This window comes from Lepeophtheirus salmonis, chromosome 8, assembly GCF_016086655.4.
Source record: "Lepeophtheirus salmonis chromosome 8, UVic_Lsal_1.4, whole genome shotgun sequence".
Taxonomy (NCBI): Eukaryota; Metazoa; Arthropoda; class Copepoda; order Siphonostomatoida; family Caligidae; genus Lepeophtheirus; species Lepeophtheirus salmonis.
In genome coordinates, this window is record NC_052138.2 from 11,099,686 (window position 1) to 11,123,528 (window position 23,843).

Sequence of the window (23,843 nt, forward strand, 5' to 3'; positions counted from 1 at the left end):
ATGTCTTCCAGCAGGATGGGGCACCCACCCAACCGTCTTGGACACGTAGTGGAGGTCTTTAGAAGTGTCTTCAATGCAAACAACCCGATTGTCGTGCTTATTGAAGACAGGGTCGACTGTGAATGTTTTTTCACCCGAAAAGAAGATCACACGGTTGATATGATGCTTCTGGTTGTTTAGGAGGCATTTGGTGCGCTCCAAATAAATATCTTGTTAATGTTGAGCCATTAATGGTCTTTCCACGTACCTCTTGGACTTTCCCCCCTATTACCTTGATTTTTCTGGATACGGTGGAGGAAACCACTGACTTCTTGCCCACTTCTGGTTCAGTTTGGTCGGGCTTCCACGACTGGGCTCTATTTTAAGGGGTTTCCCCTCTTTATGAGCTTTCTTATCCTGTAGACGGTGTGCTTCTCGATCCTAACAATCTTGACTATTTCTGGTGTGCTATGGCAGGTGCAAATCAAAGAAGCAATCTGATTTATTTTTGCTTCCATTTTTGTGTACAGAAATGATAGAGAGAATTGCAATAGCTCATTCAAAAACTTAAAACGTCAGCTGTTGCATGAAACATCGGTAGTTTACGAATTACAATCACTCTACCTCGAAAAATTAATCTATCGTATTGGTACATCCATTTTACACGATCCGGTATATGGAAGGCAATTCAAATTTTTATCGGAATGTCGGACTCTAAAACTTTAGAGGTTCACATTGCCTTATTGTTCGAAGGACATATCTAAACGGTAAAGTTCGAGTTGATAATATCAAAATATAAAAAGGCGGCAACAAATATCCTATGTAGTAAAATTTATTTAAGGCAAAATTACCTCTGGTCAAACTTTAGGCGGCAAAATTACTGGTTAGGAGTAATTTGGATAGCCTGTTACTTATAATAACAGCTACAGTAAGTTATTCTTAGTACTGATAGACAAGGGTATTATGCAAGAGTCATTTACCCGTAAATGAGGCCTCTTTAAGGGAAAATATATCTATTTGTGTCTAATGATCATGTTTATTTGAAGGTATGCTAATGAATGATTATTTTACGTATCAATATATTAGGTAAAATAAAGGAGAGGCTAAGAATGGGTCAAAATATTCAAGACATACAATAGTACCAAATGTATAATAGAGCACATATTTAGAGGAGTTCAAATATAAATCAGATATAGTCATATTTTGAGAGGAATGGATAGCATCTCTTTTACCTCCTCATAAGATTTTTTTAAAGATAATAACAAAAAACTTATTTTCCTTTGCTATGGTGTGAAACTTTAGTTTCACTTTTCCTAACTACTAAGTTGACCTTCCTTGTGGTCATAATTATTATGGATCCGTCTTTATACATACTTAAACAATATTCAGTCTATGTACATATGTATATAATTAAATATTTTAAATGTTGATTATGCAAGTCCAATTTTGTTTTCTTTATATTTTATTTTTTTAAATCTTTTTGCAATTTAATAAAGTGTTTCTTGAAGTGTATAATAAGTTATTCCCTTCTCTCTCTCTCTCTCTAGACTATATCTTCCTCTAGCATTGGAATAAAAACTTTCTTTCCTCGTACGTAATTAGGAACACGCGCATAAGTATATATTATATTATTTAAATAAATGCATATTTAAGTACCTAATTATGTAGCAAGGGTGAATTACATATATTATGATCATTGTCGATACCTAAAAGCTTCCAGGATGTGAAGAAGAAGACATTTAAAAAAAAAATACTATTCAGATTTTGCAGCGGCGTTCACAGGGGGTGATCTGAAGGGGGTGTAGCCTTCCCCCTAATTAAGGAATTTTTCCTTTTATTAGAAAATTTCATATTTGAATTTCTTTACAAAAATGGAGATTTTCTAAATTTTATCGAAAAATATGTATATATTTCAAATTGTTTTCCAAAAAAATTTATATTGCAAATTTTTTGTGAATAGTTTTTTAATTTTTGTGTTTTTCGGGTACACATTTAATAGTTAATAGTAATTTAAATTTTAAACTTTTTTTCAAAATAATTCGGAAAACCAAGCCCTTCTTAAAATAGAATCCTGGTACGTCCCTGTTTTAGTAGCCGAAAAGTAAATCAAAGGATCTGTTCATATTTTTTTAATGAGTTGTTTACATGATGACAAATATAATCTAATTAATATTTTTGGAGCTTTTATTAACATAGAACGAGATTAGTCAGTCGAGATATTGGGCATATTTTTAGGTAGCCCTTTAGTGAAGAACTATTTAACCTTAGTAGCCCCAAGGTTAATAGAAATACAAGGTTATACCATCATGTAATCGGGCTTGCCATAATTTCCATTTGATATACCGTACCGACCGTTAGGCAATACAGACAGATTTGGACGTTATAGAGAATAACAACAGTATATTAAGAGCATATTATACTAAAAATTATATGATTAATACTAATAGTATATTCTTTTTGACATATGCGTAGTGCAAGTCTTCAGGAAAAGTCTGCCGGAAACGTGTTATGATATAACTTTGTATTTCTATTAACCTAGAGTAGCTAAAGCGAAAAAGTACGTATACCCAGGAAGTCGGCTCTATTATTTTTCTACTTCGGCCAAAAATGTGACCCGTCAATCAGATAAATGAATAAAACTGTAATTCAAAAGGATGATTTTCTCTAAAATGAGTCTGAATTACAGTCTCATTTGTCCACTAATTAAGTAACAGTCCACGTTTTGCTACCCCACCTTGTAAAATCCTCAGTCTTAATAAATTTGGTTATTAAAATACAAAAATAAAACGTTAAAAGAGGTTTTAATTATAACTTGCACAAAATCCAAACAAATTTATGTTTAAAACCGTAGCACAGTGAACAGCGCCCTCAGTAGATGTTATTCTCTTAAACTAAATGTATCTGGGTACGTAGGATAGATATTTAAATGTATATACGCGAAGGACCTTTTTTTCTTAAGAAAATAATTTTTCAATATAAAATTTAACCCCGACTCTTCCACAAAAGTTTTTCATCCTGACCAAAAAAAATCCTGTAACAATCAAAAATTCCTTAATAAGGGGGGGGGGACGGCTACAGCCCTTCCTGCCCACCCAATGTGGACGCCTCTGCTTTAATGTATATAGCATGCGATGATTTCATGGATCACAAAAAGTCTTTGTCGAAGAATACATAAATACTAATATTATCCCTATAATTGAAATTAACCAAAAATGTATTTATATCTGATAATTTCAGATCAAAATATATTGTTTGTAAAAGTACTCTAAATCAAATTCATATCAAAATAGATATTTAAGTAACATACAGGGGCGTCCGCAGGGGGTTTCAAAAAAATTCAGAAAGATTTAACTTTTTGGAAAAAATAAGGATTTTTGAATTTATTTTCTAAAAAATGTAATATTTAAAACTTAATTTCCTTCCCCCAAAAAAATATATCTATATAATTCTGCGGACGCCCTTGTAATACATTGATTCTTATGGAAAATAAGAGGGATGAACAAAGGCAAAGTTTGCCTACAGCAAACATCAATGCACATTCTTTATTGATTTCTTATAATATCTAAAAAACTTTTTTTTTAACGTGTGAATTCCTTTGAGTGATTATAATGATTGAGATCTTTGTTTACTCTATTTGTATTCTCAAGCAACACTATATTTGTAATCCTTGACCTTGGTGCGTTTTTTTACTCATGTAAATTAGGGTGGCACTTATTGCCTACTTTAAAAAATCAATGCTCTTATTTTCGGTCTCTCACCCTCTGAATCCGTTTAAGTCAAAATATATTCCATTGACAAAAATTGGATTACTTGAGAGACATTCAGAGGTTGGTGCCGTTGGTTCTTAAACTTTTGACTAAGATGGTTAATTTACCAACATATACTAACGTTTTTATCTTAGAATACAAATGAAATGTAAAATAAATGAGCACTGGGTAGAGGGCAAAAAGGGCTGTGCGCAAAGATTTATTTATATATATTTTCCCTTGGTTTTTTAAGGAATTTTTTTGCAAAACTGAATCTAAAAATTGAAATTATTTAAAGAAAATTTCAAAAATCTATAGTTATTATAAAAATTAAGTAGAGTTGACTTTTTTGTAGGGAGAAAAAGATCGAAAGAAGAATGCAGGAGTGAAGCATATGTTACTATAGAATTAAGAACCTTGTTATTATCAGCTACATATTATATGATTTAAGTGTAAAATAAAGTTATCTGCTATAAAGATGACGACTTTCTACACTTAAAATAGAATGAGAACATGTTAAAATTGATATTGTAATTATATTTAAATAATTTTGCATTTTAAAACAATATACAATACAGATAGGTGATAGTTCTGACTTCAGAGGGAGAAGTTAACATACAAACTTACAGAGTTAACATACATGTTTGATGTTTCATTATTATTATTTTAAACATCTTTTCTTCTCTTTCCTAAGAGCATCTGTAGGTATAAGTTGACAATGTAGTTCTACAATTAATCATTTAAATCAAAGAAATATATTGAAAACAATTAACATAACCAATATGCTTTTCCTTTTTTAGGAGTGACCGGGATTCGAACTCACACAGACTGACTTAAGCATATTTTATAAAAATTCAAATATCACGGTATTTATTCTCGATTTCTCAGAGTTTTCAGTCATAAAATGAAAATAAAATATCTTACAAGAAGGGGAATAATATTAAATGTTGAAAACAAAGTTTCAACATGATTTGTCAAATATGTATGCAACAAATTTGTAAATTAAAAGAAAATACCAATTACCAGGAGCGTGGCCTAATCCAAAAATCTCAAAATCATAATTTTTTCCAAAAATATACAGCTTTTCACAAAAGATTAAATTATTTGAAAAGAAATTTCAAATATTTAATTTGTAGAAAAAAATTCCACAGCTATTAGCAAAGAAATTGAATATTTTGGAAAAAAATTTAAAAAATTAAATTTTTAATTTTTTGGAAAAATATTGAAAAATTAAATCTGAAATACAAATATTACATTTTCTTGCAAATATTAATTTTTTAGAGAATAAACAACACTTGATTTGGGAAGGGCTACAGCCCACCCCCTGGGAACGCTTTTGACCTGTGTCTGTAGAAATAAGTTCCATAATCCCAATGAATAATCTGTAGCCAGCAAATTGATTTTCAAGTTATGTATTACTGTCATTATGAGAGACATGGAGCAATGATTAAGCAAACGTAAAAAAATTCAACTCTGGATTATTTTTAATTCGATTTTTGAATTATATTAATATTATTTTACTCTCTCATTATATGTGACCTATTTTTTAAAAAAAAAAAAAGTCTGAGACAATCTGTATTAAATTAAAACATTTAAAATTTATTACGTTATACACTTTCGCTTCCTTGACGTCAATCGAAGTTTCTCATTTCGATGTGAGATTGATAAAATTTGAGTCTGATTAAATAACGCTCAACTATTTGAGATCAATTATTGAGCAAAATATCTTAATAAGATTTTCCTGTAAGGAATCACTTTCAAAGTATTGGACCAAGTCTTATAAGTAGTTAGTCGTGGGCACTCACTACCCAGTGGTAGTTAGAGTGCAAATATTAAAGGAACATACCCTATCAAGTTCTTCATTACATAAGTCATATCAGAAAAAGAAGACGATATATATAAAAAAAAAGAACATGGGATCATTTTGTTAAAAAATTTGGAAAAATTGGCCCTGTGCAAAAATTATTTTATTTCGCAAAAAAAAAAATTGTGTTCTAAAAACATAAATTATATATTTTGGTTTAAAATTAATTTCCCTTTGGTATGACCTAATTATCCATGTTACAAACTCTTATAAAAAAGCAAATCTTTGTACTTAAAAATGTAATATTGAAAAAAATTAATGTACTAAATAAAAAAAACACCAAAACAACTTTAAAAAAAAAAAGATAACACAATGCCTTTATTTGTGATATCGATGAAAAATATCATCAGGAATATATTTGGAAATAACTTATATAATAAATCTTTTATAATTTAGCAACAAAAAATTGTGTTGCATATCGTTGTTTATTTGTCCCGAATATTTGCAGTAAAGTGAAAAACTAATCAAACTAGTGTTAAATGGGGAGATGAACTTTTGCCCATCCCTGATGCCTTTCAAAGTGAACATAATCCCCATCCCCATTTTTGAGGAATATCTAAGATTTTGATGTTTGGATGTGATTATGTGGTTCAGGTGCTACAAACCTGGGACAAAGGTATAACGTATTATTTGATATAGGAGTATTTATTATATTTGCAAAATTACATATTGAAACAAAGTCATTGATGTCATTCGTCTATAAATGTATTTACATATCAATATTTTTGCAAATGTGTAATTAACAATTGCAAAAACTAAGTTGTGTATGCTTTCCAAACATTGCTGGATCCATCAAATTAACCATAAAAGCACAGTTTTTCAGCATGAACGCATACATATTGAAAGTACACGCTTTAGCCAAGATATCAATATGAAAGTTATATTTTCAAGTTTGATTACAGTTACACTTCTTTTCTTCTCCCAGTGTGAAGCCCAACATGGAATGTAAGTTAGATTCCTTTATCCTCCAACTTTTATTAGACTCTCAAATTAACAAACCGAATATCCCATGTTTTTCTATTTAATATCTAAAAAAATTAGACGAGTTAAAAAAATTGAAAAACTTCCCTTACTTTTTGGAAATTGGAAGGAAGATACAAATAATCAAGAAGGATTTGAAAAGTTGACGAATGAACTCAAATATTTATATCCAGTGGGCTCCAATCCTAGTGAAATGAAGATTGTTTACTTAGAAAAAATTGGAGCATATGCAATCTTTGGACATGGTAATATTATTTTTCTTTTACAAACGTGCATATTTAATCCTTTAAACTCCCTTCACATTCAGCCAACGGAATTATGGGTAAGTCTTGCTAAAAAATATTCAGATATGACCAAATGTTATATTAATTAAATATTTTAGAACAATCGGGCAAATATTTTATATGGCCAATTCGCAGATATTTCACAAATCCAATGCCAAAAAAGAGTACCCGTTTAGGTGATATGAAACTGAAGGGAGAAGTTGATGGTGATAAGCTCCATATTCATGTCAGTGATCCAAATTCCAGAGAAGAAGTATTGACCATCACACTATGGGCACAAGAAGTTAGACGTGCCAAGGGATTAACTCTTACGTACAAAAATCCTAAAACCGGAACAACAGCCCAAACTTATTACACAGATATCTAAAATCGGTCTTAAAAATAAATATATATTTATTAGTTGAATTTTCACATTAATTATATTCATACTATAGAATGGGTATATTTTGAGCAAAATAATAAATTACTTCATTATATAAGAGTGTAAATGTTTTATTGCTTACATGAGGAAAAGTAATGAAGCTGCGTTTTCATTATTACTTAAGATATATAATTTTTTTTTAAATGGTTTCACATAAAAAAGTCCAATACTCAGAGCAGGGTTGACTTAAAGGACTCTAGGGAAAGAGCAGCCAAGTGAAAAATAAAAATTCAATCTAAAAACAATGAAGACTTGTTCCTAACACCGAACTATATTATATATTATTATTATCTTTTCACTAGGGGGGAGACGGCCTTTTGAAAGTGGCTGCGTGCCTTGAGGAACATATATCAGCTTCTAATTTTAAGCCAATCAGAATTAAGAACTACTAAACCCTACTTTCCTTACCTTGAGTGTCCACTCTTTGCCTAAAGTCCTTTAGTTTGACAAATAGACAACTAAAATCTAACACAAACTATCTATATTTTTCTGCTATTGTTTGAATATATTTAATATCATTGGTGCTTTTACAAATTAAAAATGAATACATATGTCGCTACTGTTGCCGGCTCCGGTAACATTACATCACCTAAATAGATAATTTGAGTGAAATCAATAATTTGATATTGCGGACGCCCTTGTAATACATTGATTCTTATGGAAAATAGGAGGGATGAACAAAGGCAAGGTTTGCCTACAGCAAACATCAATGCACATTCTTTATTGATTTCTTATAATATCTAAAAAACTTTTTTTTAACGTGTGAATTCCTTTGAGTGATTATAATGATTGAGATCTTTGTTTACTCTATTTGTATTCTCAAGCAACACTATATTTGTAATCCTTGACCTTGGTGCGTTTTTTACTCATGTAAATTAGGGTGGCACTTATTGCCTACTTTAAAAAATCAATGCTCTTATTTTCGGTCTCTCACCCTCTGAATCCGTTTAAGTCAAAATATATTCCATTGACAAAAATTGGATTACTTGAGAGACATTCAGAGGTTGGTGCCGTTGGTTCTTAAACTTTTGACTAAGATGGTTAATTTATCAACATATACTAACGTTTTTATCTTAGAATACAAATGAAATGTAAAATAAATGAGCACTGGGTAGAGGGCAAAAAGGGCTGTGCGCAAAGATTTATTTATATATATTTTCCCTTGGTTTTTTTGGAATTTTTTTGCAAAACTGAATCTAAAAATTGAAATTATTTAAAGAAAATTTCAAAAATCTATAGTTATTATAAAAATTAAGTAGAGTTGACTTTTTTGTAGGGAGAAAAAGATCGAAAGAAGAATGCAGGAGTGAAGCATATGTTACTATAGAATTAAGAACCTTGTTATTATCAGCTACATATTATATGATTTAAGTGTAAAATAAAGTTATCTGCTATAAAGATGACGACTTTCTACACTTAAAATAGAATGAGAACATGTTAAAATTGATATTGTAATTATATTTAAATAATTTTGCATTTTAAAACAATATACAATACAGATAGGTGATAGTTCTGACTTCAGAGGGAGAGGTTAACATACAAACTTACAGAGTTAACATACATGTTTGATGTTTTATTATTATTATTTTAAACATCTTTTCTTCTCTTTCCTAAGAGCATCTGTAGGTATAAGTTGACAATGTAGTTCTACAATTAATCATTTTTATCAAAGAAATATATTGAAAACAATTAACATAACCAATATGCTTTTCCTTTTTTAGGAGTGACCGGGATTCGAACTCACACAGACTGACTTAAGCATATTTTATAAAAATTCAAATATCACGGTATTTATTCTCGATTTCTCAGAGTTTTCAGTCATAAAATGAAAATAAAATATCTTACAAGAAGGGGAATAATATTAAATGTTGAAAACAAAGTTTCAACATGATTTGTCAAATATGTATGCAACAAATTTGTAAATTAAAAGAAAATACCAATTACCAGGAGCGTGGCCTAATCCAAAAATCTCAAAATCATAATTTTTCCAAAAATATACAGCTTTTCACAAAAGATTAAATTATTTGAAAAGAAATTTCAAATATTTAATTTGTAGAAAAAAATTCCACAGCTATTAGCAAAGAAATTGAATATTTTGGAAAAAAATTTAAAAAATTAAATATTTTGGAAAAAGATTTAAAAAATGAAATATTTTGGAAAAATTATTCAAAATCCATATTTATTATCAAAAGAAATGAAATACAAAAAAAATAAATTAGAAATCTACAACTCTTCATAAAATGTTTCAATTTCCGGAAAAAAATTTGAAATATAAAAGAATTCAAATATTAATTTTTTAGGAGAATAAAATCAAAAATCAATAGTTATTTACATAAAGTTAAAGTTAACATACAAAATTTTTGAAAATCTAAATTTTTGGCCAAAAACATTTGAAAAATTAAATTTTTAATTTTTTGGAAAAATATTGAAAAATTAAATCTCAAATATTACATTTTCTTGCAAAGAGTAAACAACACTTGATTTGGGAAGGGCTACAGCCCACCCCTGGGAACGCCCTTGACCTGTGTCTGTAGAAATAAGTTCCATAATCCCAATGAATAATCTGTAGCCAGCAAATTGATTTTCAAGTTATGTATTACTGTCATTATGAGAGACATGGAGCAATGATTAAGCAAACGTAAAAAAATTCAACTCTGGATTATTTTTAATTCGATTTTTGAATTATATTAATATTATTTTACTCTCTCATTATATGTGACCTATTTTTTAAAAAAAAGTCTGAGACAATCTGTATTAAATTAAAACATTTAAAATTTATTACGTTATACACTTTCGCTTCCTTGACGTCAATCGAAGTTTCTCATTTCGATGTGAGATTGATAAAATTTGAGTCTGATTAAATAACGCTCAACTATTTGAGATCAATTATTGAGCAAAATATCTTAATAAGATTTTCCTGTAAGGAATCACTTTCAAAGTATTGGACCAAGTCTTATAAGTAGTTAGTCGTGGGCACTCACTACCCAGTGGTAGTTAGAGTGCAAATATTAAAGGAACATACCCTATCAAGTTCTTCATTACATAAGTCATATCAGAAAAAGAAGACGATATATATAAAAAAAAAAAAGAACATGGGATCATTTTGTTAAAAAATTTGGAAAAATTGGCTCTGTGCAAAAATTATTTTATTTCGCAAAAAAAAAATTGTGTTCTAAAAACATAAATTATATATTTTGGTTTAAAATTAATTTCCCTTTGGTATGACCTAATTATCCATGTTACAAACTCTTATAAAAAAGCAAATCTTTGTACTTAAAAATGTAATATTGAAAAAAATTAATGTACTAAATAAAAAAAACACCAAAACAACTTTAAAAAAAAAAAGATAACACAATGCCTTTATTTGTGATATCGATGAAAAATATCATCAGGAATATATTTGGAAATAACTTATATAATAAATCTTTTATAATTTAGCAACAAAAAATTGTGTTGCATATCGTTGTTTATTTGTCCCGAATATTTGCAGTAAAGTGAAAAACTAATCAAACTAGTGTTAAATGGGGAGATGAACTTTTGCCCATCCCTGATGCCTTTCAAAGTGAACATAATCCCCATCCCCATTTTTGAGGAATATCTAAGATTTTGATGTTTGGATGTGATTATGTGGTTCAGGTGCTACAAACCTGGGACAAAGGTATAACGTATTATTTGATATAGGAGTATTTATTATATTTGCAAAATTACATATTGAAACAAAGTCATTGATGTCATTCGTCTATAAATGTATTTACATATCAATATTTTTGCAAATGTGTAATTAACAATTGCAAAAACTAAGTTGTGTATGCTTTCCAAACATTGCTGGATCCATCAAATTAACCATAAAAGCACAGTTTTTCAGCATGAACGCATACATATTGAAAGTACACGCTTTAGCCAAGATATCAATATGAAAGTTATATTTTCAAGTTTGATTACAGTTACACTTCTTTTCTTCTCCCAGTGTGAAGCCCAACATGGAATGTAAGTTAGATTCCTTTATCCTCCAACTTTTATTAGACTCTCAAATTAACAAACCGAATATCCCATGTTTTTCTATTTAATATCTAAAAAAATTAGACGAGTTAAAAAAATTGAAAAACTTCCCTTACTTTTTGGAAATTGGAAGGAAGATACAAATAATCAAGAAGGATTTGAAAAGTTGACGAATGAACTCAAATATTTATATCCAGTGGGCTCCAATCCTAGTGAAATGAAGATTGTTTACTTAGAAAAAAAATTGGAGCATATGCAATCTTTGGACATGGTAATATTATTTTTCTTTTACAAACGTGCATATTTAATCCTTTAAACTCCCTTCACATTCAGCCAACGGAATTATGGGTAAGTCTTGCTAAAAAATATTCAGATATGACCAAATGTTATATTAATTAAATATTTTAGAACAATCGGGCAAATATTTTATATGGCCAATTCGCAGATATTTCACAAATCCAATGCCAAAAAAGAGTACCCGTTTAGGTGATATGAAACTGAAGGGAGAAGTTGATGGTGATAAGCTCCATATTCATGTCAGTGATCCAAATTCCAGAGAAGAAGTATTGACCATCACACTATGGGCACAAGAAGTTAGACGTGCCAAGGGATTAACTCTTACGTACAAAAATCCTAAAACCGGAACAACAGCCCAAACTTATTACACAGATATCTAAAATCGGTCTTAAAAATAAATATATATTTATTAGTTGAATTTTCACATTAATTATATTCATACTATAGAATGGGTATATTTTGAGCAAAATAATAAATTACTTCATTATATAAGAGTGTAAATGTTTTATTGCTTACATGAGGAAAAGTAATGAAGCTGCGTTTTCATTATTACTTAAGATATATAATTTTTTTTTAAATGGTTTCACATAAAAAAGTCCAATACTCAGAGCAGGGTTGACTTAAAGGACTCTAGGGAAAGAGCAGCCAAGTGAAAAATAAAAATTCAATCTAAAAACAATGAAGACTTGTTCCTAACACCGAACTATATTATATATTATTATTATCTTTTCACTAGGGGAGACGGCCTTTTGAAAGTGGCTGCGTGCCTTGAGGAACATATATCAGCTTCTAATTTTAAGCCAATCAGAATTAAGAACTACTAAACCCTACTTTCCTTACCTTGAGTGTCCACTCTTTGCCTAAAGTCCTTTAGTTTGACAAATAGACAACTAAAATCTAACACAAACTATCTATATTTTTCTGCTATTGTTTGAATATATTTAATATCATTGGTGCTTTTACAAATTAAAAATGAATACATATGTCGCTACTGTTGCCGGCTCCGGTAACATTACATCACCTAAATAGATAATTTGAGTGAAATCAATAATTTGATATTGCGGACGCCCTTGTAATACATTGATTCTTATGGAAAATAGGAGGGATGAACAAAGGCAAGGTTTGCCTACAGCAAACATCAATGCACATTCTTTATTGATTTCTTATAATATCTAAAAAACTTTTTTTTAACGTGTGAATTCCTTTGAGTGATTATAATGATTGAGATCTTTGTTTACTCTATTTGTATTCTCAAGCAACACTATATTTGTAATCCTTGACCTTGGTGCGTTTTTTACTCATGTAAATTAGGGTGGCACTTATTGCCTACTTTAAAAATCAATGCTCTTATTTTCGGTCTCTCACCCTCTGAATCCGTTTAAGTCAAAATATATTCCATTGACAAAAATTGGATTACTTGAGAGACATTCAGAGGTTGGTGCCGTTGGTTCTTAAACTTTTGACTAAGATGGTTAATTTATCAACATATACTAACGTTTTTATCTTAGAATACAAATGAAATGTAAAATAAATGAGCACTGGGTAGAGGGCAAAAAGGGCTGTGCGCAAAGATTTATTTATATATATTTTCCCTTGGTTTTTTAAGGAATTTTTTGCAAAACTGAATCTAAAAATTGAAATTATTTAAAGAAAATTTCAAAAATCTATAGTTATTATAAAAATTAAGTAGAGTTGACTTTTTGTAGGGAGAAAAAGATCGAAAGAAGAATGCAGGAGTGAAGCATATGTTACTATAGAATTAAGAACCTTGTTATTATCAGCTACATATTATATGATTTAAGTGTAAAATAAAGTTATCTGCTATAAAGATGACGACTTTCTACACTTAAAATAGAATGAGAACATGTTAAAATTGATATTGTAATTATATTTAAATAATTTTGCATTTTAAAACAATATACAATACAGATAGGTGATAGTTCTGACTTCAGAGGGAGAGGTTAACATACAAACTTACAGAGTTAACATACATGTTTGATGTTTTATTATTATTATTTTAAACATCTTTTCTTCTCTTTCCTAAGAGCATCTGTAGGTATAAGTTGACAATGTAGTTCTACAATTAATCATTTTTATCAAAGAAATATATTGAAAACAATTAACATAACCAATATGCTTTTCCTTTTTAGGAGTGACCGGGATTCGAACTCACACAGACTGACTTAAGCATATTTTATAAAAATTCAAATATCACGGTATTTATTCTCGATTTCTCAGAGTTTTCAGTCATAAAATGAAAATAAAATATCTTACAAGAAGGGGAATAATATTAAATGTTGAAAACAAAGTTTCAACATGATTTGTCAAATATGTATGCAACAAATTTGTAAATTAAAAGAAAATACCAATTACCAGGAGCGTGGCCTAATCCAAAAATCTCAAAATCATAATTTTTTCCAAAAATATACAGCTTTTCACAAAAGATTAAATTATTTGAAAAGAAATTTCAAATATTTAATTTGTAGAAAAAAATTCCACAGCTATTAGCAAAGAAATTGAATATTTTGGAAAAAAATTTAAAAAATTAAATATTTTGGAAAAAGATTTAAAAAATGAAATATTTTGGAAAAATTATTCGAAATCCATATTTATTATCAAAAGAAATGAAATACAAAAAAAATAAATTAGAAATCTACAACTCTTCATAAAATGTTTCAATTTCCGGAAAAAAATTTGAAATATAAAAGAATTCAAATATTAATTTTTTAGGAGAATAAAATCAAAAATCAATAGTTATTTACATAAAGTTAAAGTTAACATACAAAATTTTTGAAAATCTAAATTTTTGGCCAAAAACATTTGAAAAATTAAATTTTTAATTTTTTGGAAAAATATTGAAAAATTAAATCTCAAATATTACATTTTCTTGCAAAGAGTAAACAACACTTGATTTGGGAAGGGCTACAGCCCACCCCTGGGAACGCCCTTGACCTGTGTCTGTAGAAATAAGTTCCATAATCCCAATGAATAATCTGTAGCCAGCAAATTGATTTTCAAGTTATGTATTACTGTCATTATGAGAGACATGGAGCAATGATTAAGCAAACGTAAAAAAATTCAACTCTGGATTATTTTTAATTCGATTTTTGAATTATATTAATATTATTTTACTCTCTCATTATATGTGACCTATTTTTTAAAAAAAAGTCTGAGACAATCTGTATTAAATTAAAACATTTAAAATTTATTACGTTATACACTTTCGCTTCCTTGACGTCAATCGAAGTTTCTCATTTCGATGTGAGATTGATAAAATTTGAGTCTGATTAAATAACGCTCAACTATTTGAGATCAATTATTGAGCAAAATATCTTAATAAGATTTTCCTGTAAGGAATCACTTTCAAAGTATTGGACCAAGTCTTATAAGTAGTTAGTCGTGGGCACTCACTACCCAGTGGTAGTTAGAGTGCAAATATTAAAGGAACATACCCTATCAAGTTCTTCATTACATAAGTCATATCAGAAAAAGAAGACGATATATATAAAAAAAAAAAAGAACATGGGATCATTTTGTTAAAAAATTTGGAAAAATTGGCTCTGTGCAAAAATTATTTTATTTCGCAAAAAAAAAATTGTGTTCTAAAAAACATAAATTATATATTTTGGTTTAAAATTAATTTCCCTTTGGTATGACCTAATTATCCATGTTACAAACTCTTATAAAAAAGCAAATCTTTGTACTTAAAAATGTAATATTGAAAAAATTAATGTACTAAATAAAAAAACACCAAAACAACTTTAAAAAAAAAAAGATAACACAATGCCTTTATTTGTGATATCGATGAAAAATATCATCAGGAATATATTTGGAAATAACTTATATAATAAATCTTTTATAATTTAGCAACAAAAAATTGTGTTGCATATCGTTGTTTATTTGTCCCGAATATTTGCAGTAAAGTGAAAAACTAATCAAACTAGTGTTAAATGGGGAGATGAACTTTTGCCCATCCCTGATGCCTTTCAAAGTGAACATAATCCCCATCCCCATTTTTGAGGAATATCTAAGATTTTGATGTTTGGATGTGATTATGTGGTTCAGGTGCTACAAACCTGGGACAAAGGTATAACGTATTATTTGATATAGGAGTATTTATTATATTTGCAAAATTACATATTGAAACAAAGTCATTGATGTCATTCGTCTATAAATGTATTTACATATCAATATTTTTGCAAATGTGTAATTAACAATTGCAAAAACTAAGTTGTGTATGCTTTCCAAACATTGCTGGATCCATCAAATTAACCATAAAAGCACAGTTTTTCAGCATGAACGCATACATATTGAAAGTACACGCTTTAGCCAAGATATCAATATGAAAGTTATATTTTCAAGTTTGATTACAGTTACACTTCTTTTCTTCTCCCAGTGTGAAGCCCAACATGGAATGTAAGTTAGATTCCTTTATCCTCCAACTTTTATTAGACTCTCAAATTAACAAACCGAATATCCCATGTTTTTCTATTTAATATCTAAAAAAATTAGACGAGTTAAAAAAATTGAAAAACTTCCCTTACTTTTTGGAAATTGGAAGGAAGATACAAATAATCAAGAAGGATTTGAAAAGTTGACGAATGAACTCAAATATTTATATCCAGTGGGCTCCAATCCTAGTGAAATGAAGATTGTTTACTTAGAAAAAATTGGAGCATATGCAATCTTTGGACATGGTAATATTATTTTTCTTTTACAAACGTGCATATTTAATCCTTTAAACTCCCTTCACATTCAGCCAACGGAATTATGGGTAAGTCTTGCTAAAAAATATTCAGATATGACCAAATGTTATATTAATTAAATATTTTAGAACAATCGGGCAAATATTTTATATGGCCAATTCGCAGATATTTCACAAATCCAATGCCAAAAAAGAGTACCCGTTTAGGTGATATGAAACTGAAGGGAGAAGTTGATGGTGATAAGCTCCATATTCATGTCAGTGATCCAAATTCCAGAGAAGAAGTATTGACCATCACACTATGGGCACAAGAAGTTAGACGTGCCAAGGGATTAACTCTTACGTACAAAAATCCTAAAACCGGAACAACAGCCCAAACTTATTACACAGATATCTAAAATCGGTCTTAAAAATAAATATATATTTATTAGTTGAATTTTCACATTAATTATATTCATACTATAGAATGGGTATATTTTGAGCAAAATAATAAATTACTTCATTATTATAAGAGTGTAAATGTTTTATTGCTTACATGAGGAAAAGTAATGAAGCTGCGTTTTCATTATTACTTAAGATATATAATTTTTTTTTAAATGGTTTCACATAAAAAAAGTCCAATACTCAGAGCAGGGTTGACTTAAAGGACTCTAGGGAAAGAGCAGCCAAGTGAAAAATAAAAATTCAATCTAAAAACAATGAAGACTTGTTCCTAACACCGAACTATATTATATATTATTATTATCTTTTCACTAGGGGGGGAGACGGCCTTTTGAAAGTGGCTGCGTGCCTTGAGGAACATATATCAGCTTCTAATTTTAAGCCAATCAGAATTAAGAACTACTAAACCCTACTTTCCTTACCTTGAGTGTCCACTCTTTGCCTAAAGTCCTTTAGTTTGACAAATAGACAACTAAAATCTAACACAAACTATCTATATTTTTCTGCTATTGTTTGAATATATTTAATATCATTGGTGCTTTTACAAATTAAAAATGAATACATATGTCGCTACTGTTGCCGGCTCCGGTAACATTACATCACCTAAATAGATAATTTGAGTGAAATCAATAATTTGATATTGCGGACGCCCTTGTAATACATTGATTCTTATGGAAAATAGGAGGGATGAACAAAGGCAAGGTTTGCCTACAGCAAACATCAATGCACATTCTTTATTGATTTCTTATAATATCTAAAAAACTTTTTTTTAACGTGTGAATTCCTTTGAGTGATTATAATGATTGAGATCTTTGTTTACTCTATTTGTATTCTCAAGCAACACTATATTTGTAATCCTTGACCTTGGTGCGTTTTTTACTCATGTAAATTAGGGTGGCACTTATTGCCTACTTTAAAAAATCAATGCTCTTATTTTCGGTCTCTCACCCTCTGAATCCGTTTAAGTCAAAATATATTCCATTGACAAAAATTGGATTACTTGAGAGACATTCAGAGGTTGGTGCCGTTGGTTCTTAAACTTTTGACTAAGATGGTTAATTTATCAACATATACTAACGTTTTTATCTTAGAATACAAATGAAATGTAAAATAAATGAGCACTGGGTAGAGGGCAAAAAGGGCTGTGCGCAAAGATTTATTTATATATATTTTCCCTTGGTTTTTTAAGGAATTTTTTTGCAAAACTGAATCTAAAAATTGAAATTATTTAAAGAAAATTTCAAAAATCTATAGTTATTATAAAAATTAAGTAGAGTTGACTTTTTGTAGGGAGAAAAAGATCGAAAGAAGAATGCAGGAGTGAAGCATATGTTACTATAGAATTAAGAACCTTGTTATTATCAGCTACATATTATATGATTTAAGTGTAAAATAAAGTTATCTGCTATAAAGATGACGACTTTCTACACTTAAAATAGAATGAGAACATGTTAAAATTGATATTGTAATTATATTTAAATAATTTTGCATTTTAAAACAATATACAATACAGATAGGTGATAGTTCTGACTTCAGAGGGAGAGGTTAACATACAAACTTACAGAGTTAACATACATGTTTGATGTTTTATTATTATTATTTTAAACATCTTTTCTTCTCTTTCCTAAGAGCATCTGTAGGTATAAGTTGACAATGTAGTTCTACAATTAATCATTTTTATCAAAGAAATATATTGAAAACAATTAACATAACCAATATGCTTTTCCTTTTTTAGGAGTGACCGGGATTCGAACTCACACAGACTGACTTAAGCATATTTTATAAAAATTCAAATATCACGGTATTTATTCTCGATTTCTCAGAGTTTTCAGTCATAAAATGAAAATAAAATATCTTACAAGAAGGGGAATAATATTAAATGTTGAAAACAAAGTTTCAACATGATTTGTCAAATATGTATGCAACAAATTTGTAAATTAAAAGAAAATACCAATTACCAGGAGCGTGGCCTAATCCAAAAATCTCAAAATCATAATTTTTTCCAAAAATATACAGCTTTTCACAAAAGATTAAATTATTTGAAAAGAAATTTCAAATATTTAATTTGTAGAAAAAAATTCCACAGCTATTAGCAAAGAAATTGAATATTTTGGAAAAAATTTAAAAAATTAAATATTTTGGAAAAAGATTTAAAAAATGAAATATTTTGGAAAAATTATTCGAAATCCATATTTATTATCAAAAGAAATGAAATACAAAAAAAATAAATTAGAAATCTACAACTCTTCATAAAATGTTTCAATTTCCGGAAAAAAATTTGAAATATAAAAGAATTCAAATATTAATTTTTTAGGAGAATAAAATCAAAAATCAATAGTTATTTACATAAAGTTAAAGTTAACATACAAAATTTTTGAAAATCTAAATTTTTGGCCAAAAACATTTGAAAAATTAAATTTTTAATTTTTTGGAAAAATATTGAAAAATTAAATCTCAAATATTACATTTTCTTGCAAAGAGTAAACAACACTTGATTTGGGAAGGGCTACAGCCCACCCCCTGGGAACGCCCTTGACCTGTGTCTGTAGAAATAAGTTCCATAATCCCAATGAATAATCTGTAGCCAGCAAATTGATTTTCAAGTTATGTATTACTGTCATTATGAGAGACATGGAGCAATGATTAAGCAAACGTAAAAAAATTCAACTCTGGATTATTTTTAATTCGATTTTTGAATTATATTAATATTATTTTACTCTCTCATTATATGTGACCTATTTTTTAAAAAAAAAGTCTGAGACAATCTGTATTAAATTAAAACATTTAAAATTTATTACGTTATACACTTTCGCTTCCTTGACGTCAATCGAAGTTTCTCATTTCGATGTGAGATTGATAAAATTTGAGTCTGATTAAATAACGCTCAACTATTTGAGATCAATTATTGAGCAAAATATCTTAATAAGATTTTCCTGTAAGGAATCACTTTCAAAGTATTGGACCAAGTCTTATAAGTAGTTAGTCGTGGGCACTCACTACCCAGTGGTAGTTAGAGTGCAAATATTAAAGGAACATACCCTATCAAGTTCTTCATTACATAAGTCATATCAGAAAAAGAAGACGATATATATAAAAAAAAAAGAACATGGGATCATTTTGTTAAAAAATTTGGAAAAATTGGCTCTGTGCAAAAATTATTTTATTTCGCAAAAAAAAAATTGTGTTCTAAAAAACATAAATTATATATTTTGGTTTAAAATTAATTTCCCTTTGGTATGACCTAATTATCCATGTTACAAACTCTTATAAAAAAGCAAATCTTTGTACTTAAAAATGTAATATTGAAAAAAATTAATGTACTAAATAAAAAAAACACCAAAACAACTTTAAAAAAAAAAAGATAACACAATGCCTTTATTTGTGATATCGATGAAAAATATCATCAGGAATATATTTGGAAATAACTTATATAATAAATCTTTTATAATTTAGCAACAAAAATTGTGTTGCATATCGTTGTTTATTTGTCCCGAATATTTGCAGTAAAGTGAAAAACTAATCAAACTAGTGTTAAATGGGGAGATGAACTTTTGCCCATCCCTGATGCCTTTCAAAGTGAACATAATCCCCATCCCCATTTTTGAGGAATATCTAAGATTTTGATGTTTGGATGTGATTATGTGGTTCAGGTGCTACAAACCTGGGACAAAGGTATAACGTATTATTTGATATAGGAGTATTTATTATATTTGCAAAATTACATATTGAAACAAAGTCATTGATGTCATTCGTCTATAAATGTATTTACATATCAATATTTTTGCAAATGTGTAATTAACAATTGCAAAAACTAAGTTGTGTATGCTTTCCAAACATTGCTGGATCCATCAAATTAACCATAAAAGCACAGTTTTTCAGCATGAACGCATACATATTGAAAGTACACGCTTTAGCCAAGATATCAATATGAAAGTTATATTTTCAAGTTTGATTACAGTTACACTTCTTTTCTTCTCCCAGTGTGAAGCCCAACATGGAATGTAAGTTAGATTCCTTTATCCTCCAACTTTTATTAGACTCTCAAATTAACAAACCGAATATCCCATGTTTTTCTATTTAATATCTAAAAAATTAGACGAGTTAAAAAAATTGAAAAACTTCCCTTACTTTTTGGAAATTGGAAGGAAGATACAAATAATCAAGAAGGATTTGAAAAGTTGACGAATGAACTCAAATATTTATATCCAGTGGGCTCCAATCCTAGTGAAATGAAGATTGTTTACTTAGAAAAAATTGGAGCATATGCAATCTTTGGACATGGTAATATTATTTTCTTTTACAAACGTGCATATTTAATCCTTTAAACTCCCTTCACATTCAGCCAACGGAATTATGGGTAAGTCTTGCTAAAAAATATTCAGATATGACCAAATGTTATATTAATTAAATATTTTAGAACAATCGGGCAAATATTTTATATGGCCAATTCGCAGATATTTCACAAATCCAATGCCAAAAAAGAGTACCCGTTTAGGTGATATGAAACTGAAGGGAGAAGTTGATGGTGATAAGCTCCATATTCATGTCAGTGATCCAAATTCCAGAGAAGAAGTATTGACCATCACACTATGGGCACAAGAAGTTAGACGTGCCAAGGGATTAACTCTTACGTACAAAAATCCTAAAACCGGAACAACAGCCCAAACTTATTACACAGATATCTAAAATCGGTCTTAAAAATAAATATATATTTATTAGTTGAATTTTCACATTAATTATATTCATACTATAGAATGGGTATATTTTGAGCAAAATAATAAATTACTTCATTATATAAGAGTGTAAATGTTTTATTGCTTACATGAGGAAAAGTAATGAAGCTGCGTTTTCATTATTACTTAAGATATATAATTTTTTTTTTTAAATGGTTTCACATAAAAAGTCCAATACTCAGAGCAGGGTTGACTTAAAGGACTCTAGGGAAAGAGCAGCCAAGTGAAAAATAAAAATTCAATCTAAAAACAATGAAGACTTGTTCCTAACACCGAACTATATTATATATTATTATTATCTTTTCACTAGGGGGGAGACGGCCTTTTGAAAGTGGCTGCGTGCCTTGAGGAACATATATCAGCTTCTAATTTTAAGCCAATCAGAATTAAGAACTACTAAACCCTACTTTCCTTACCTTGAGTGTCCACTCTTTGCCTAAAGTCCTTTAGTTTGACAAATAGACAACTAAAATCTAACACAAACTATCTATATTTTTCTGCTATTGTTTGAATATATTTAATATCATTGGTGCTTTTACAAATTAAAAATGAATACATATGTCGCTACTGTTGCCGGCTCCGGTAACATTACATCACCTAAATAGATAATTTGAGTGAAATCAATAATTTGATATTGCGGACGCCCTTGTAATACATTGATTCTTATGGAAAATAGGAGGGATGAACAAAGGCAAGGTTTGCCTACAGCAAACATCAATGCACATTCTTTATTGATTTCTTATAATATCTAAAAAACTTTTTTTTTAACGTGTGAATTCCTTTGAGTGATTATAATGATTGAGATCTTTGTTTACTCTATTTGTATTCTCAAGCAACACTATATTTGTAATCCTTGACCTTGGTGCGTTTTTTACTCATGTAAATTAGGGTGGCACTTATTGCCTACTTTAAAAAATCAATGCTCTTATTTTCGGTCTCTCACCCTCTGAATCCGTTTAAGTCAAAATATATTCCATTGACAAAAATTGGATTACTTGAGAGACATTCAGAGGTTGGTGCCGTTGGTTCTTAAACTTTTGACTAAGATGGTTAATTTATCAACATATACTAACGTTTTTATCTTAGAATACAAATGAAATGTAAAATAAATGAGCACTGGGTAGAGGGCAAAAAGGGCTGTGCGCAAAGATTTATTTATATATATTTTCCCTTGGTTTTTTAAGGAATTTTTTTGCAAAACTGAATCTAAAAATTGAAATTATTTAAAGAAAATTTCAAAAATCTATAGTTATTATAAAAATTAAGTAGAGTTGACTTTTTGTAGGGAGAAAAAGATCGAAAGAAGAATGCAGGAGTGAAGCATATGTTACTATAGAATTAAGAACCTTGTTATTATCAGCTACATATTATATGATTTAAGTGTAAAATAAAGTTATCTGCTATAAAGATGACGACTTTCTACACTTAAAATAGAATGAGAACATGTTAAAATTGATATTGTAATTATATTTAAATAATTTTGCATTTTAAAACAATATACAATACAGATAGGTGATAGTTCTGACTTCAGAGGGAGAGGTTAACATACAAACTTACAGAGTTAACATACATGTTTGATGTTTTATTATTATTATTTTAAACATCTTTTCTTCTCTTTCCTAAGAGCATCTGTAGGTATAAGTTGACAATGTAGTTCTACAATTAATCATTTTTATCAAAGAAATATATTGAAAACAATTAACATAACCAATATGCTTTTCCTTTTTTAGGAGTGACCGGGATTCGAACTCACACAGACTGACTTAAGCATATTTTATAAAAATTCAAATATCACGGTATTTATTCTCGATTTCTCAGAGTTTTCAGTCATAAAATGAAAATAAAATATCTTACAAGAAGGGGAATAATATTAAATGTTGAAAACAAAGTTTCAACATGATTTGTCAAATATGTATGCAACAAATTTGTAAATTAAAAGAAAATACCAATTACCAGGAGCGTGGCCTAATCCAAAAATCTCAAAATCATAATTTTTTCCAAAAATATACAGCTTTTCACAAAAGATTAAATTATTTGAAAAGAAATTTCAAATATTTAATTTGTAGAAAAAAATTCCACAGCTATTAGCAAAGAAATTGAATATTTTGGAAAAAATTTAAAAAATTAAATATTTTGGAAAAAGATTTAAAAAATGAAATATTTTGGAAAAATTATTCGAAATCCATATTTATTATCAAAAGAAATGAAATACAAAAAAAATAAATTAGAAATCTACAACTCTTCATAAAATGTTTCAATTTCCGGAAAAAAATTTGAAATATAAAAGAATTCAAATATTAATTTTTTAGGAGAATAAAATCAAAAATCAATAGTTATTTACATAAAGTTAAAGTTAACATACAAAATTTTTGAAAATCTAAATTTTTGGCCAA

At 28.7% G+C, this 23,843-nt stretch overlaps 3 protein-coding genes and 1 long non-coding RNA gene across 4 annotated transcripts; all 4 read left to right on the forward strand.

Annotated features, from left to right (window-relative positions):
• The first annotated feature begins 6,421 nt into the window (after positions 1-6,421).
• LOC121122724 (uncharacterized) lies at positions 6,422-7,333 on the forward strand. Its single transcript, XM_040717753.2, has 4 exons — positions 6,422-6,534; positions 6,631-6,815; positions 6,878-6,892; positions 6,953-7,333. The coding sequence occupies exons 1-4, from the start codon at positions 6,461-6,463 to the stop codon at positions 7,219-7,221; spliced, it is 543 nt and encodes a 180-aa protein (XP_040573687.1). The 5' UTR covers positions 6,422-6,460; the 3' UTR covers positions 7,222-7,333.
• Positions 7,334-11,571: 4,238 nt separating this feature from the next.
• LOC121122748 (uncharacterized) lies at positions 11,572-12,063 on the forward strand. Its single transcript, XR_011781369.1, has 2 exons — positions 11,572-11,622; positions 11,683-12,063. It is a non-coding gene; the product is annotated as an uncharacterized lncRNA (long non-coding RNA).
• Positions 12,064-15,874: 3,811 nt separating this feature from the next.
• On the forward strand, positions 15,875-16,712 carry LOC121122730 (uncharacterized). Its single transcript, XM_040717765.2, has 4 exons — positions 15,875-15,987; positions 16,084-16,268; positions 16,331-16,345; positions 16,406-16,712. The coding sequence occupies exons 1-4, from the start codon at positions 15,914-15,916 to the stop codon at positions 16,672-16,674; spliced, it is 543 nt and encodes a 180-aa protein (XP_040573699.1). The 5' UTR covers positions 15,875-15,913; the 3' UTR covers positions 16,675-16,712.
• A 3,893-nt stretch (positions 16,713-20,605) lies between these two features.
• On the forward strand, positions 20,606-21,515 carry LOC121122731 (uncharacterized). Its single transcript, XM_040717766.2, has 4 exons — positions 20,606-20,718; positions 20,814-20,998; positions 21,060-21,074; positions 21,135-21,515. Exons 1-4 carry the CDS (start codon positions 20,645-20,647, stop codon positions 21,401-21,403), a joined length of 543 nt encoding a protein of 180 aa, XP_040573700.1. The 5' UTR covers positions 20,606-20,644; the 3' UTR covers positions 21,404-21,515.
• The last annotated feature ends 2,328 nt before the right edge of the window (positions 21,516-23,843 follow it).

What these genes read in the sequence shown, in the direction of transcription:
- LOC121122731 (XM_040717766.2), top strand. Translation starts at nt 20,645, where the DNA reads ATGAAAGTTATATTTTCAAGTTTGATTACAGTTACACTTCTTTTCTTC. An exon ending in TGTGAAGCCCAACATGGAAT is followed by an intron (nt 20,719 to 20,813) that starts GTAAGTTAGATT and finishes CTAAAAAATTAG; the next exon opens with ACGAGTTAAAAAAATTGAAA.
- LOC121122730 (XM_040717765.2), top strand. Translation starts at nt 15,914, where the DNA reads ATGAAAGTTATATTTTCAAGTTTGATTACAGTTACACTTCTTTTCTTC. An exon ending in TGTGAAGCCCAACATGGAAT is followed by an intron (nt 15,988 to 16,083) that starts GTAAGTTAGATT and finishes TAAAAAAATTAG; the next exon opens with ACGAGTTAAAAAAATTGAAA.
- LOC121122724 (XM_040717753.2), top strand. Translation starts at nt 6,461, where the DNA reads ATGAAAGTTATATTTTCAAGTTTGATTACAGTTACACTTCTTTTCTTC. An exon ending in TGTGAAGCCCAACATGGAAT is followed by an intron (nt 6,535 to 6,630) that starts GTAAGTTAGATT and finishes TAAAAAAATTAG; the next exon opens with ACGAGTTAAAAAAATTGAAA.